Here is a 17,352-nt window from a genome sequence, read left to right on the forward strand (position 1 = left end):
CACGCACAAGAGAAATATATATAAACCTATGCCTTGAAATGACAGCCTGGTGAGCAAGTACAAAGCAATGGTCTTTGATCTTTTTGTACAGCCTGAAATCCTGTTTGAAGTATTGCCTAATTTAAAAAAGGAATGTTGTTCTCTCTGGTAGTAGAGGAGGAGGCCATGCTGAACTCTAAGCGTGGAATTCTCACTTGATTTTCTCTACAGGTTTTGTTTTTTTTAAAATCTCCCTTACTCTGATCTGTTTCTTCCCCCTAAGTTCATCCTGGTTTGGAAAACATGCCCATTTTTGTTTTGGACTAAATACTCCCAGTTTTGTGTTTGTAACCAGTTCCCAACTTGTCCTTTTATCAAATGCCCTGGGTTCTTTTAATTGTGAAATTATCATTTAGAGAACAAAGGCTGGGTAAGTTCTCCTCTCAAGTGCAGGCTTGTTAATCAGGTAGAGGAATTCTGACTCTTCAGTGATAATGCATGTGACAGTATTCAATAAGCAGAACAATTACAAGAGGGATTTTTGAAATTCTTACGTCAGTTGTGAGTGCTGCTGGCAAAGCCAGTTTTGGTTCACCACTTTCTCAACGTTAGGGATGGGATGAGTCGCTTGTTGAAATACCACAATACGTTTGGTGTAGTGACACTCAAGTTCTCTTGGGACAGAATCCTAAGGGACCTGCACACACGATGGGATTGTCCCTGTTTAAACAAAGTGAGTTTGATCTGTTTATATTCAATGAAATGCTTTCACCAGCTTAAACTGTCAGGATCTGCCTCCTCAGTCTGGAGAATTTCACAGCCTCCTTCTGGCCTGGGGTGGGAAGGTGATGAAAACTCTCTCTGCCCTGGTTGGTTACAGAATAACAAGCTCTTTAGTCTTTAGCCCCAGGTTTTTCCTGTCCTTTCTCCATCCCCACTGTGCCACAATGTGGAGCTTGTAATGATGCTAAGGAACTGTGAGCACATGAGTTACTCATTATTGTGAAACTGCTGCAAGTTCTCTGGAGCAGGAGGTTCCTTGCACTCTGGCCACACTCCTCCTCAACTGTTGGTATTAATTTCTTGTATTGTTTTATCTCTCTTTTTAACTGGAATGTTCGGGGTGGGGGGGGAGAAACAAATACAAAATCAAAAACTGACTGCACTTTGTTATTGCTGCGGGACCGGCGCTTTCTGCAGAGCTACTCAGTGGGTTCAATGCATCACCAGGGCTCACTGAAGGGTGTATGCATGCACCTTTTTTTTTTTTAAGGAACTACTTTTGAAAGAATAAAAACACTGTGAATATTAAAATGTTTCTTGCCATTCCTTTGGTTTAGCTTTGATAGCCAGCTGTCGTGGGAGGTATTGCTGGAGACTTGTATTAATGATATAAATCATCACATGATGACTAACCATGTGACATTTGCTGCTGTTATAGTCGTCATATACTGTACTCTTAATGAAAGAATCTGGTTTGAACTGCCTTCCCTCTGAAGGTAACAACAATTCTGAATGACACCCTTTCTGTCATGGTGTTCTGTACTGGACCTCAAAACAAATCCCAGTTGGGATGGACAGAAACGAACCAACCAGGGATTAGATAGTGGGTCAGTGTTTTAAGCAGGTATTGGCAGGGGTTCAGTGGTCTTTCCGAGCTGTTCTTGGGCAAACTCAGTTGGGTTATATCAATAAAATAACTGAAGTAATGTTTTATTAAATACTTGCTGTTTTTCCACAAATGTTTGTTTTCAAAAGCACCAGAGAGTTAATAGAATAAATCATATGACTCTACAGATTTCCAGTCAGCAAACTGGAGCCTGGTGCCTGGTCTCTGAAATCAGTCTCTGTCAAAAGAGACCAGATATCTCCAAGTTTAGTGGCAATGAAAATCTGTCCCCCTCCCCTGAGGGTAGAAATGTACTGTGGGACAGTCCTAGTAACAATTACAACCAAATATCTTGTCTGCATGGGTTTTCATTATGTGCTCCTGTTTCCTACCACAGTCCAAAGATGTGCAGGTTAGGGTGGATTGGCCATGGGAAGTGCAGGGCTCTGGGGGTTGTTGGGTCAGGGTGGGATGTACTTCAGAAGATCAGTGTAGACTTGAGGGGCCAAATGACCTTTCTACAGTTAGGATTCTATGATATGCTCTGACTTAGTTCCCTTGGTAGCACAAGTCAACTGTGATAGCATCACTAAGCATGAACATAATCTGAGCTGATTGCTTTGTGGGGACTATAAATTGAACAGTGGAACTTGTCTGAAATTATGTAGATCCTTGTACATTTATCAGATGATCTATTCCAAATCTATTCATATTTTGTTTGTAGAAACAAACCAAAAATGCAGCAAATAATCTGAGCACCGTCAGTTTCTGCAAATGAGCGTTAATGTTTTGGGTACAGGCCTGAGCTCTAAGTTTATTCTGTCTTTTATTCTTTTTGCCTGACTAATTTCAGGTTTGTATTCCTGTATCTGTGCATCAAACTACCCTAACCCCAGAATCATGTCGACATGCAACAGACACGGACAGAGTCCCAGGCCTGTCTATCCACAGAGGTGGAAAGAGTACTCTAGACACATGGGGAGAGGAAGATTTGACTTTACTGCAATTAATTCAGAAGCCAGTTTTGTAACTTGAATTTATGTTAATTAAACAGAAACCTTGGAATTACTCCCAGTTCAAATAGCAGCTGAGAAAGAGGAATGTTTACACAATAGCATTTAACATAATTAATCCTGACTGTTTAGAAAAGATTGGGAATTTTTTACTGGCTATTCGAAAATGTCCATTCTCGGATGAATAATTGTACATAGTTTCTCAAAGCACCCCTGGTGTGTAACTATTGAGATTCACTGCCACAGCCTGTACTCAATTCCTGGTGAAAGAATGAAGATTTCTAGCTCTGATGTGAACGGTTGAAATTAAACACATTTCTTATGGTCTTATGCTCTATTGGTAGTGCCTAGGTTCAGGTCCTGCCCATGTCAGACATTTGTCATAAACACATATGAATACATTGAGTAAAATATGTTGATACTCCATTGAGAATCCCATGACTGCTATGGGCTGGGACGCAGTACAGGTAACGCCTGGTGTGGGTCTCTCCTTTTGAGCAGCTGCTATTGGAAGAATCAGTCATCGGTACAGACTGGCAAGTGTGCATTGGTGCCAGTCCCCAGTCCGGATAAATGGGAACATTAGTGGCAGAAAGGGGCACCACCCACCAAATCTTCCCCCCCCCCCCCCCCCCCCAAAAAAAAATTTTAGTTGACCTGAAGGTGATCAATTAGCATGATGGTGATTTCATGTAACAGATAATTCGAAAAGGAAAGATGACGATGAAAGTAGAGAATCCGTGGAGACATTATTTGTATTTTCCAACATTTGTAATATTTAAATATTACAATTGAGACTGAAAGAATACATCACAGCCCTACGTTCTCAATGCTTTGTAATACCTCTGCTGAGATCAAGGCATGTGTTTATTTTAGGAATGTTCATACAACAAAGAATCACTAGGAAGGGAGCTTCGTTTAATAGAAAAGGCTGGATTAAGAATGGTTGAGATTTAGGCGTGTTTGACCATGCCTAAATCTCAGGTCTTGTGGATGCTGGGCATCCTTTCAGGATTGGGAAGTAAATTTGTTCTTCAGAAGGTCAGGAATTGTTCAGGGTTTAGCCTGGCAGAGAATTTAAAATGGGGTTCGTTAAGTGAGTCAACCCCTCGGTCAACTCCTAGCTGCTTCTCCCTCACTCCATTTGCTCTCTCCTTTTGTTCTCCCTCCCATCCACTTGGTCTCCCTGTAGCTAGTCTAATCCCCTGCTTTTTATTGTCCAATCGAATCCCACTTCACTCCATGTCCCATCATGCTTCTGGTGAGGGTAAACATTTGATTGTAGTTTCAGGGCACATTGGGAACGTTTTAGAAAGGTGACCACACTTTTGCATAAATACTGGAGTTCATCAGGTCAAATCATGTTGTAGGACTGAATCATTTAAGTGCTGGAACTGTGCTGAGTTCTGAATGGTCTGATTCTTTTACACTCCTGCTCTAGTGACTCAAATCACACACAACTCAGATTAAAGAAAAACGTCAAGCTATTCACACAGAGAACGATAAATCCCAAAGAATGTGGCTGTGGTGTCACATGTGACTGGAATAGAGATCAAGTGAGGCAGCTGTTTGACTTAGACTCTCAGAACGCAGAGTTCAGGAGTAATTTACACACTGAACTTCAAACATGAGAATCTTCCTATCATTAGCTAGAATCTTTTAGTTTTTATCATTAAATGTGTTGAATTGTCGTCTTTGAACTGATGCCAGCTAAGGAGCACCTGATCCAGGATTTTAAACTGCATGAGAACCTGTGAGTAATAATTAAAATCAATGGAAAGTAGAGGTGGGGAGGAGAAAATCAGATGTGTGTATGTGGTGAGGAAAGAGGAAGAGATGGGGAGGGGATGGTTACACAGGAAGAGAAAGTCAGGTGCAAGACAAACTGAGTGAGGGAGAAAAAAGCAGAGACTTGGAGAAAATGGAATACAGCTAAACAGATACAGGGAGCAAGACGGCAGGAAGATATAAAAGAACGTAGTGAGAGATTCGGATAGAGACAGAAGCAGTGACAGGAAGTGAGATGGAGAGAGTAATGAAGATAGGGATACAGAAACTCAAATATTTATGGGGGTTGCAGAGGGAGGAGATAAAGGGGAGATGACAGCAAAACAAACTTTTTTTACACGTAGCAATTATAACGAAGTACAAAATAGAGTAAGATTATCTTGAAGTTGAATTGTAAAATTAAATATTCTTTCTTTGGACACTCTGAAGTCTTGCTAGGAAATGCAACCAATTTTCAGTAAAATTCTTTAGATGATTTTTGTCATCAGTGTGGGGTTTCTTCAAATGATGGAGAAAATGGAGTTCACAGAAATCATCTTGGAAGACCACAGAAGAGAGGAGAGTAAGGTAAGAGTCGAATAGGTTGCTGGCTGATTATCTCAGGTATTTAAAGTGTGGAATCCCTTCAAAATGTCTTAATTGATAGAAAGATTAGACCAAGCCGCACTAAGACTCGGTCACCAGCTGGAAACTTTACGTTAATTAGCTCAACATAACAGCTGCCATGTCCAGACGGCTAGCCCCACTGCACTCCCCCCAACCCATTTCCTCCCCATCACCCAAATCTTGCTTTGGGGGAATGGTCCAGGAGTTGTGATGGGAGCAGGGAACCGGTACACAGGCCACAGGCTGACTGGCAGCCTGAAAATCCCTGCTGCGAAACCTCTGTTCCTGCCTCAGTGGAGATTAAAAATCCAGCCAAATATCTCAGGTCCTGCTTGAAGTTGGTATTGCTCTCTGTCAAATCTTTCATTGCCCCTTTGTCATTTTCCTCTACATTTGCAGGTCCAACCCTACAGCCAGCCTTTGTTTACCCCATTCCTAAACCCAATACCCAATGGTCATAGTCATAGAGCTGTACAGCACGGAAACAGACCCTTCGGTGCAACTCCTCCATGCCGACTAGATACCCAACCTAATCTAGTCCCATTTGCCAGCACTTGGCCCATATTCTTCTAGACCTTTCCTATTCATATACCCATCCAGATAGCTCTTAAATGTTGTAATACCAGCCTCCATCACTTCCTCTGGCAGCTCATTCCATACACGTACCACCCTCTGAGTGAAAAGGTTGTCCCTTAGGTCCTTTTTAAATCTTTTTCCCCCTCACCCTAAACCTATGCCCTTCTAGTTTTGGACTCCTCCCCACCCCAGGGAAAATAACTTGTCTATTTACCCTATCCGTGCCCCTCATGATTTTATAAACCTCTATCAGGTCTCCCCTCAGCCTCCCAATTTTTAAAACATCCATCCAGAGAGACTGCGGGCTATAAGATGTTCAACATTGATTTGTCCACAGAAAGTCCATTTCTGTCTTGCCTTCAACGTTTGCACAAATCAAATACTGGCCACAACATAACACCCTCACTAATTAATTCTATCCATAATCTGACAAAGCTGATTTGTAACTCCTAATCAGCGTTGTGTTACCCCACCATCATCCCTGGGACCTTCTGGAATACCACAATGCACATAAAGACCAAAACAATGGTACATTTTGAAATGAATTGAATTAAACACTTGCTTTCAGATTGATTTTGTTAACCCAGCCTACCAGCCTGACAATGCAATACAGTCTGCAGAACAAGAGGATCAAGAGACTGGGAAATACGTGAAAGCTAATTCACTGACCAGATCAGGTATGAATAGCACAAAACTGAAATCTCAATGCCTCGAGGATTCTTATTCATCTCCCCCCAGTGAGAATCTTGTGCTAAGAAATGGGAGGAAGGAAGTGAAGAAAGAAAAAAGGGGCAAGTTTTGAAAAAGGTGGCAAATAACTGGGAGAGAATGGCAAGTAGGGATTGAGGAGGAATCGCGGGTAAGAGGATGGTGAAGAAATGGTTAGGTCACTACAGCACAGTCACACAACTTGGATAATGTGGTGCACGTCTTACTGCACAGCAGTGTGGTATGTCATCTGCACCAAGTGCCAACACAAACACACTGCACGTATACAAGTGAGCAGCCATGTCTCAAAGTCTAGGTGCAGTAGTCCTCATTCATAGAGCCATGATCTAACAGGGAGTCTCAACAGGGTAGCTTTCCGTATCAGTCAGTGTCTGCTCGGGGTGTTCTCAGTCACGGTTCTGTGTTTCTGCAGGAGTGGGTCACGGTTAGTCCTATGGCTGTGGAAATGGCCATTCCAGTTGGGGACACGTACAGTGACCAGTCAACAGTCTGAGCAACTCCTATCCAGCTTGCCTGGTTAAGGTTCTCAGAAGTGTCAGTCATTGTTGAGGCCAATCATAGGAAGTAAAGAGTGGGGAGTTTGCAAAGGGTGTGTTACCATGGGAAGGAGACTTGGCAAATTATTCTTCAGCACTGGGACTGCAGTTTGGGGGTAGAGGGGGAGGGAAAAACAGTATCTGTAAATGCGGCTGTATCTGTAAAGCATGAACAGAAAGGGGTTTGTGCAAGAGGCTGTTGTCCATAGTCAGGAGCATGCAAGCTTCGCAGGGGAGACAGTATATGACCACATTTAGCATTGTCACCTCATATTGTCAGGGGCAGGAGCATGCTTATGTAGGTGGGGTGGGAACCTGGGGAGATGAAGAGCTTCTGGGGTTTATGGGAAGAGTATCAGGAAAGGGCTTTGGAATTTTAGAAAATACTTATTTGTGGGATGTGGGCATAGCTGGCTGGGGCAGCGTTATTGCCCATCTCAAGATGCCCCTTGAGAAGGTGGGACTGAACGGCCTTCTTGAACTGCTGCAGTTCACCTGCTGTGTGTTGACCCAAAATGCCATTAGGGAGAGAATTCAACAGCGAAGGAATAACATTATATATCCAGGTCAGGATGGCGAGTTGCTTGGAGGCAAACTTGCAGCTGGTGGTGTTCCCATGTATCTGCTGCTCTTGTCCTTCTGGGTGGAAGTGGTTGTCAGCTTGGACGATGCTGTCTGAGGGTCTGCACATGTAGCTATTACATACTGCTGTACTGAGGATTGGTGGTGGAGGGAGTGGACGTTTGTGGAGGTGTGCTAATCATGTGGGCTGCTTTTTTCTGGATGGTGTAATGTTTCTTGAGTGTTGTTGGAGCTGTGCTCATCCAGGTAAGTGGGGAGTATTCCGTCATACTCCTGACATGTGCCTTGTAGTTGGACAGGCTTTGGGGAGTCAGGAGGTGAGTTATTTGCCATAATATTCCTAGCCTCTGACTAACTTTTGTAACCACTGTGTTTATGTGGTGAGTCCAGGTGAGTTTCTGGGCAATGGTAACCCCATGGATGTTGTTAGTGGGAGATTCAGTGATGATAACACCATTAACTGTCAAGGGGCAGTGGTTAGATTGACTCTTACTGGTAATGGTAATAACCTGGTATTTGTGTGGCATGAATATTACTTGCCACTTGTCAGCCCAAGCCTGGATATTGTCCAGATCTTGTTGCATTTGAACATGGACTGCTTCAGTATCTGAGGAGTCGCGAATGGTGCTGAATGTTTTGCAATCGTTGGTGAACATCCCACTTGCCCTTAAATGAGGCAAGGTCATTGATCAAGCAGCTGAAGATGGTTGGGCCGAGGGCACTACCTTTGAAAACCTCCTGCAGAGATGTCCTGGGGCTGAAATGAATGACCTCCAACAACTACAACCATCTTCCGATGTGCTGGGTATGACTCCAACTCTTCAAGGGAGAGTTTGCCCCCGATACCTATTCATTCCTGTTTTGCCCCAGTCGGTTGATTACAGCCTTGATGTTAAGGGCTGTCCCTCTCCCCTCCCCTCTGGAATCCAGCTCTTCTGTCCATTTTGTACCGAGGCTGTAATGAGGTCAGGAGCTGAGTGGCCCTGGCAGAACCCAAACTGTGTGTCATTGAGCAGGTTATGGCTGAGCAGGTCAGCTTGATGATACCTTCCATCAATTTCCTGATGAATACTGTCTGTGAGGCTTTGAACATCAGGAGTAGTGGAGGCTGAAAGTCGCAGGTCAAGGAGCTTTCACTGTCACCTTCTATCATGCTGGAAATCAGAAGTGTCTCATGAAGAAGAAAACAGCTATGAGCACAACCAGAGTGGGTGACTTGTGTCTCTGCCTGTGAAAGAGGCAGCCACAAAACCATCAATGTGAGGGCTTTCAAATGGAAATACGACACACAAACTGGACAGGACACAGAGCTGCAAGGTCCCTAATCCCTGACCATCCAAATGCACTGCCCCCTCCATTTAGTGCACTCTGTCCCAAACATCACTGAATAACTCATTCACATTAACACTTTTGGACACAGGCCAGGGGAACGGTCAAGATATTATCGGATAGGGATCTATGACATCAGCAAGCATCATTGCCCTTGATATTGTCACCTTCCTTTTCAGGGGCTTACAGGCTCTCGATTTATGATGTGTCCTGTGTGGTGATGAAGTTATGCCTCATGAAAGAGACCTTGGAGTGCAGGTTCATAGCTCCTTGAAAGAGGAGTCGCAGGTAGATAGGATAATGAAGAAGGCGTTTGGTATGCTTTCCTTTATTGGTCAGAGTATTGAGTACAGGAGTTGGGTGGTCATGTTGTGGCTGTACAGGACATTGGTTAGGCCACTTTTGGAATATTGTGTGCAATTCTGGTCTCCCTGCTACAGGAAGGATGTTGTGAAACTTGAAAGCATTCACAAAAGATTTACAAGGATGTTGCCAGGTTGGAAGATTTGAGCTATAGGGAGAAGCTGAACAGGCTGGGGCTGTTTTCCCTGGAGCGTCGGAGGCTGAGGGGTGACTTTATAGAGGTTTATAAAATCATGAGGGGCATGGATAGGATAAATAGACAAAGTCTTTTCCCTGGGGTCAGGGAGTCCAAAACGAGAGGGCATAGGTTTAGGGTGAGAGGGTAAAGATATAAAAGGGATCTAAGGGGCAACGTTTTCACATAGAGGGTGGTACGTGTATGGAATAAGCTGTCAGAGGATGTGGTGGAGGCTGGTACAATTACAGCATTTAAGAGCCATTTGGATGGGTATATGAATAGGAAGGGTTTAGAAGGATATGGGCCAAGTGCTGAAAAATGGGACTGGATTAGGTTAGGACATCTGATCGGCATGGATGAGTTGGACTGAAGGGTCTGTTTCTGTGCTGTACATCTCTATGACTATATGACTAAGAGTCACACTGGAGCTACACAGAGACCAACAACCAAATGTAAAGTCAAATCAGTGCCACTTATAAAAACATGCCAAATAATGAGAAGTTACTTGGAACCTGAAGGATTAACCTTGTTCCTCTCTCCACAAATGCTGCCAAACTGTTGAGTTTCTCAATCATTTGCAGTATTTTGCCTTTATTTGAGGTGATTTTGAACTTTATGACATGATTCCTAAAGTTCTCCTTCAGCACAGAAGGGTAACTAGGAAGAGAATAGAGCCCCTCAGAGATCAACAAGGCGGCCTTTGTGTGAAGCCGCAGGAGATGGGGCAGATACTAAACTAGTATTTTGCATCAGTATTTACTGTGGAAAAGGACTAGCAAGAAAAAGAATTTGGGAAATAGATGGTGACATCTTGAAAAATGTCCATATTACAAAGGAGGAAGTGCTAGATGTCTTGAAACGCACAAAAATGGATAAATCCCCAGGACTGGATCAGGTGTACCCTAGAACTCTGTGGGAAGCTAGGGAAGTGATTGCTGGGCCTCTTGCTGAGATATTTGTATCATCGATAGTCACAGATGAGGTACTGGAAGACTGGAGGTTGGCAAACGTGGTGCCACTGTTTAAGAAAGGTGGTAAGGACAAGCCAGGGAACTATAGACCAGTGAGCCTGACGTCGGTGGTGGGCAAGTTGTTGGAGGGAATCCTGAGGGACAGGATATACATGTATTTGGAAAGGCAAGGACTGATTAGGGATAGTCAACATGGCTTTGTGCGTGGGAACATAGAACATAGAACAATACAGCACAGAACAGGCCCCACGATGTTGTGCCGACCATTGATCCTCATGTATGCACCCTCATATTTCTGTGACCATACGCATGTCCAGCAGTCTCTTAAATGTCCCCAATGACCTTGCTTCCACAACTGCTGCTGGCAACGCATTCCATGCTCCCACAACTGTCTGTGTAAAGAACCCGCCTCTGACATCCCCTCTATACTTTCCTCCAACCAGCTTAAAACTATGACCCCTCGTGTTAGCCATTTCTGCCCTGGGAAATAGTCTCTGGCTATCGACTCTATCTATGCCTCTCATTATCTTGTATAACTCAATTAGGTCCCCTCTCCTCCTCCTTTACTGCAATGAAATAAGTTCGAGCTCAGTCAACCTCTTTTCATAAGATAAGCCCTCCAGTCCAGGCAGCATCCTGGTTAAACCTCCTCTGAACCCTCTCCAAAGCCTCCACATCTTTCCTGTAATAGGGCGACCAGAACTGGATGCAGTATTCCAAGTGCGGTCTAACCAAAGGTTTATAGAGCTGCAACAAGATCTCATGACTCTTAAACCCAATCCCCCTGTTAATGAAAGCCAAAACACCATATGCTTTCTTAACAATCCTGTCCACTTGGGTGGCCATTTTAAGGGATCTATGTACCTGCACACCAAGATCCCTCTGTTCCTCCACACTGCCAAGAATCCTATCCTGAATCCTGTACTCAGCTTTCAAATTCGACCTTCCAAAATGCATCACCTCACATTTATCCAGGTTGAACTCCATCTGCCACCTCTCAGCCCATCTCTGCATCCTGTCAATGTCCTGCTGCAGCCTACAACAGCCCTCTATACTGTCAATGACACCTCCAACCTTTGTGTCGTCTGCAAACTTGCTGACCCATCCTTCAATCCCCTTATCCAAGTCATTAATAAAAATTACAAACAGTAGAGGCCCAAGGACAGAGCCCTGTGGAACACCACTCACCACAGACTTCCAGGCAGAATATTTTCCTTCTACTTCCACTCGCTGTCTTCTGTTGGCCAGTCAATTCTGTATCCAGAGAGCTATGTTCCCCTGAATCCCATTCCTCCTGACCTTCTGAATGAGCCTACCATGGGGAACCTTATCAAATGCCTTGCTGAAGTCCATATACACCACATCCGTAGCTCGACCCTCATCAACTTTTCTAGTTACATCCTCAAAGAACTCGATAAGGTTTGCGAGGCATGACCTGCCCCTCACAAAGCCGTGTTGACTGCATTTAATCAAGTCATGCTCTTCCAGATGGTCATAAATCCTATCCCTCAGAATCCTCTCTAACACCTTGTAGATGACAGACGTGAGACTGACTGGTCTGTAATTGCTGGGGATTTCCCTATTTCCTTTCTTGAAGAGAGGAATTACATTTGCCTCTCTCCAGTCCTCAGGTACGACTCCAGTGGAGAGCGAGGATGCAAAGATCTTCACAAGTGGCGAAGCAATCGCATTTCTCGTTTCCCAAAGCAGCCGAGGACAAATCTGGTCCGGGCCTGGCGACTTGTCAATCTTAATGTTTGACAAGATTTTCAGCACATCACCTTCCTCTATCTCTATCCATTCCAGCATGCACACCTGCTCTTCAAAGGTTTCATTTACTACAAAGTTTGTTTCTTTTGTAAAGACAGAAGAAAAAAAACTCATTTAGGGCTTTACCTACCTCCTCAGACTCCACACACAAATTCCCTATGCTATCCCTGATCGGCCCTACTCTTTCTTTGACCATTCTCTTATTCCTCACAAGTGTAAAATGCCTTTGTGTTCTCCCTAATCCATTCTGCCAAGCCTTTCTCATGCCCCCTCCTGGCTCTCCTCAGATCATTTTTGAGCTCCTTCCTCACCTGCCTGTAATCCTCTAGAGCTGAGCTTGACCCTAGCTTCCTCCACCTTATGTAAGCTTGGGGCATGGATAGGAAATCATGTCTCACAAACTTGATTGAGTTTTTTGAAGAAGTAACAAAGAGGATTGATGAGGGCAGAGCGGTAGATGTGATCTATATGGACTTCAGTAAGGCATTCAACAAGGTTCCCCATGGGAGACTGATTAACAAGGTTAGATCTCACAGAATACAGGGAGAACTCACCATTTGGATACAGAACTGGCTCAAAGTTGTTTTTCAGACTGGAGGCCTGTGACCAGTGGAGTGCCACAAGGATCGGTGCTGAGTCCTCTACTTTTCATCATTTATATAAATGATTTGGATGTGAGCACAAAAGGTATAGTTAGTAAGTTTGGTGATGACACCAAAATTGGAGGTGTATGGACAGGGAAGAAGGTTACCTCAGATTACAACAGGATCTTGACCAGATGGGCAAATGGGCTGAGAAGTGGCAGATGGAGTTTAATTTAGATAAATGCGAGGTGCTACATTTTGGGAAAGCAAATCTTAGCAGGACTTATACACTTAATGGTAAGGTCCTAGGGAGTGTTGCTGAACAAAGAGACCTTGGAGTGCAGGTTCATAGCTCCTTAAAAGTGGAATCGCAGGTAGATAGGATAGTGAAGAAGGTGATTGGTATGCTTTCCATTATTGGTCAGTGTATTAAGTATATGAGTTGGGAGGTTATATTGCGGCTGTACAGGACATTGGTTAGGCCACTGTTGGAATATTGTGTGCAATTCTAGTCTCCCTGCTACAGGAAGGACGTTGTGAAACTTGAAAGAGTTCAGAAAAGATTTACAAGGATGTTGCCAGGGTTGGAGGATTTGAGCTACAGGGAGAGGCTGAACAGGCTGGGGCTGTTTTTCCTGGAGCGTCGGAGGCTGAGGGGTGACCTTATAGAGGTTTATAAAATCATGAGGGGCATGGTTAAGATAAATAGACAAAATTTCTTCCCTGGGGTCGGGGAGTCCAGAACTAAAGGGCATAGGTTTACGGTGAGAGGGGAAAGATATAAAAGAGACCTTAGGGGTAACTTTGTCACACAGAAGGTGGTACGTGTATGGAATGAGCTGCCAGAGGAAGTGGTGGAGGCTGGTACAATTGCAACGTTTAAAAGGCATCTGGATGGGTATATGAATAGGAAAGGTTTGGAGGGATATGGGCCGGGTGCTGGCAGATGGGACTAGATTGAGTTGGGATATCTGGTCGGCATGGACAGGTTGGACCGAAGGGTCTGTTTCCATGCTGTACATCTCTATGATTGTATGACAAGGGGTTTGCCGAGTATTTCTGGTCTGATAATCCTGGTAAGAGATTGTTTGCAACCACTAGAATGACAAGATGATCGAATATCCAGCATTTATATTCCTGCCAGGAGATTCTAATACTGCTAACTGCTGCTCCTCTAACTCAGACAAATGAAGAAACATCTCAAGAAACAAATAGGGGAGGAAATTGCCTAGTGGTATTATTGCTAGACGATTAATCCAGAAAGTCCATGGCAGATGGTGGAATTTAAACTCAATTATTTTTAAAGATCAGGAATTAAGAATCAAATGATGACCATGAGATCATTGTCAATTGGTGGAAAAACCCATCTGGTTCACTAATATCCTGCAGGGTATGAAGTCTGCCATCATCACCTGGTCTGGCTGACATGTGACCCACTGAAAAATGGTTGACTGTCAGTTGCTCCCCGAAATGGCCTAGCGAGCCATTCAGTTTCCTGATTAGATTACTTAGTGTGGAAACAGGGCCTTTGGCCCAACAAGTCCACACCGACCTGACGAAGCGCAACCCACCCAGACCCATTCCCCTACATTTACCCCTTCACCTAACACTACAGGCAATTTAGCATCACCAATTCACCTGACCTGCACATCTTTGGGCTGTGGGAGGAAACCGGAGCACCCGGAGGAAACCCAAGCAGATGCTGGGAGAATGTGCAAACTCCACACAGTCAGTCGCCTGAGGGAGGAATTGATCCCTGGTCTCTGGCGCTGTGAGGCAGCAGTGCTAACCACTGTGCCACCGTGCTGCCCACCAGTTGTACCAATTGCTACAAAGTCTTAAAGAAATGAAACTGGATGAATCACCAGGCATTAACCTATGCACCAGAAAAGACAATGGCAGAAACAGCCCTGATATTCTTTCAAAATCCTCTTTACTAACATCGAGGGGCTAGTGCTAAAACTGGGAGAGCTGTCTCTCAGGCTCATCAAGCAACAGCCTGATATTTTCTGTAAGGTATAATTCCATGAGTATGACTGTGCCCTAGTCACCATCACCATCCCTGGATATGTCCTGTCCCCCCGGCAGGACAGACCCAGCAGGGGGGGCAGCACCGTGGGATAGAGTCGGGAGGGAGTGGCCCTGGGAGTCCTCAGCATTGACTCTGGACCCCATGAAGTCTCATGGTTTCAGGTTAAATATGGACAAGGAAACTTCCTGCAGATTACCACGTACAGTCCTCCCTCAGCTGATGAGTTGATACTCTTCCATGTTAAACAACACTTAGAGGATGGCAAGGGGACAAAGTGTACTCTGGGTTGGGATTTCAATGCCCATCACCAAGAGGGGCTCAACAGCACTGGTCGGGTCCTAAAGGACACAGCTGCTAGACTGGGTCTGCGGCAGGTGGTGAGGCAACCAACAAGAGGGAAAATCATACCTGACCTCATCCTCACCAATCTGCCGGCAACAGATGTATCTGTCCATGACAGTATCGGTAAGAGTGACCACTGCACAGTCCTTGTGGAGACAATGTCCCACCTTCACATTGAGAATACCCTCCATCGTGTTGTGTGGCACTATCACTGTGCTAAATGGGACAGACTTCAAACAGATCCAGCAACTCAAGTCATGCTAGGTATAGCACCAGGCATACCTGAAAATGAGGACCGCTTACATGTCAAACAGCATTAGCAGTAAGTGATAGACAGAGCTAAGTGATCCCACAACCAACGGATCAGATCTAAGCTCTGCAGTCCTGCCACATCCAGTCATGAAATGGTGGTGGATAATTAAACAACTCACTGGAGGAGGAGGAGGCTCCACAAATATCCTCATCCTCAAACATTGACTGGGATTCACCTAGTGTTAGAGGATTCCATGGAGCAGAATTTGTAAGGAGCATCCAGGAGGGTTTTCTTGCACAGTATGTAAGTAGTCCAACCCGTGAAGAGGCCGTAATGGACTTGGTGTTAGGCAATGAGCCCGTCCATGTGGTTGAAATTTCAGTAGAGGGATTACTTTGGGAATAGTGATCACAATTTCATAAGATTTAGGATACTCATGGACAAAGACGAGAGTGGTCCTAAAGGAAGAGTGCAAAATTGGGGGAAGACCAACTATCCCAAAATTTGGCAGGAACTGGGGAATGTGGATTGGGAGGAGCTGTTTGAAGGGAAATCCACATTTGATAGAGGCTTTTAAAGAGAGGTTGATTAGAGTGCAGGACAGACATGTCCCTGTGAAAGTGAGGGATAGAAATAGCAAGATTAGGGAACCATGGGTGACAGGTGAAATTGAGACTAGCTAAGAGGAAAAAGGAAGCATACATAAGGTCTAAGTGACTGAAGTCAGACGAAGCTTTGGAAGAATATTGGGAATGTAGGAACAATCTGAAACGAGGAATTAAGAGGGCTACACGGGCGGCACGGTAGCACAGTGGTTAGCACTGCTGCTTCACAGCGCCAGAGACCCGGGTTCAATTCCCGCCTCAGGCGACTCTCTGTGTGGAGTTTGCACATTCTCCCCGTGTCTGCGTGGGTTTCCTCTGGGTGCTCCGGTTTCCTCCCACAATCCAAAAATGTGCAGGGGTTAGGTGAATTGGCCATGCTAAATTGCCCGTAGTGTTAGGTGAAGGGGTAAATGTAGGAGAATGGGTCTGGGTGGGTTACGCTTCGGCGGGTCGGTGTGGACTTGTTGGGCTGAAGGGCCTGTTTCCACACTGTAAGTAATCTAATCTAATCTACACAAGTCATGAGATATCCTTAGTGAGCAGGGTTAAGGAAACCCCAAAGCCTTTTATTCATATATAAGGAGCAAGAGGGTAACTAGGAAAAGAGTTGGCCCACACATGGACAAAGGAGGAAAGATATGTGTGGAGTCAGAGAAATGAGTGAGATTTTTAATGAGTACTTTGCATCGGTAACCACCGAGGAGAGGGACATGATGGATGTCGAAGTTAGGGATAGATCTTTGATTACTCTCGATCAAGTCGGCATAAGGAAGGAGGAAGTGTGTACTGTAAAAGGCATTAAGGTGGACAAGTCCACAGGAGCGGATGGAATCTAACCCAGGTTACTGAGGGAAGCAATGGAGGAAATAGCTGGGGCTTTAACAGATATTTTTGCAGCATCCTTGAAAACGGGGGAGGTCCCAGAGGGCTGGAGAATTGCTAATGCTGTCCCTTGTTTAAGGGTAGCAGGGATAATCCAGGTAATTATAAACCTGAGAGCCTGACGTAAGTGGTAGTGAAGCTACTGCAGAATATACTAAGGGATATATACCCATTTGGAAGAAAATGGGCTAATCGGTGAGAGGCAGCATGGTTTTGTGCAGGGAAGGTCATGCCATGGAAATCTAATAGGGTTCTTTGAAGAGGTGACAAAGTTGATTGATGAGGGCAAGGATGTAGATGTCATATACATGGACTTTAGTAAGGTATTTGATAAGGTTCCTCATGGTAGACTGATGAAGAAGGTAAAGTCGCATGAGGTCCAGGGTGTTATAGCTAGATGGATAATGAACTGGCTAGGCAACAGGAGACAGAGAGTAATAGTGCAAAGGAGCTTCTCAAAATGGGGACCTGTGAGCAGTGGTGTGTCCAACAGGGATCCGTGCTGTTTGTGATATACATAAGTGATTTGAAGGAAGGGGTAGGTTGCCTCATTAGCAAGTTTGCAGATAGTCTAGGGGACTGTCAGAAAATACAGCAGAATATAGATAGATTGGAGAGTTGGGCA

At 44.6% G+C, this 17,352-nt stretch overlaps 1 protein-coding gene across 5 annotated transcripts in view; it reads left to right on the forward strand.

Moving 5' to 3' along the window:
- The first annotated feature begins 4,182 nt into the window (after nt 1-4,182).
- Nucleotides 4,183-17,352, forward strand: part of mfrp (membrane frizzled-related protein) — an 80,153-nt gene continuing 66,983 nt past the window's right edge. For 2 of the 5 annotated variants that reach the window (XM_043677078.2, XM_043677080.2), the window contains exons 1-3: nt 4,183-4,354; nt 4,878-4,956; nt 6,140-6,248. In XM_043677078.2, coding sequence (XP_043533013.1) covers nt 4,305-4,354; nt 4,878-4,956; nt 6,140-6,248 — 238 coding nt within the window. In that variant the 5' untranslated portion in view covers nt 4,183-4,304. Of the gene's footprint in view, nt 4,355-4,818; nt 4,957-6,139; nt 6,249-17,352 lie in introns of all 5 variants that reach the window. The other 3 variants (XM_043677081.2, XM_043677082.2, XM_087976302.1) reach the window with 3 other exon arrangements.

This window comes from Chiloscyllium plagiosum, unplaced genomic scaffold (genome assembly GCF_037043375.1).
Source record: "Chiloscyllium plagiosum isolate Xiang-an unplaced genomic scaffold, Cpla_swu_hap1 HiC_scaffold_29, whole genome shotgun sequence".
NCBI lineage: Eukaryota > Metazoa > Chordata > Chondrichthyes > Orectolobiformes > Hemiscylliidae > Chiloscyllium > Chiloscyllium plagiosum.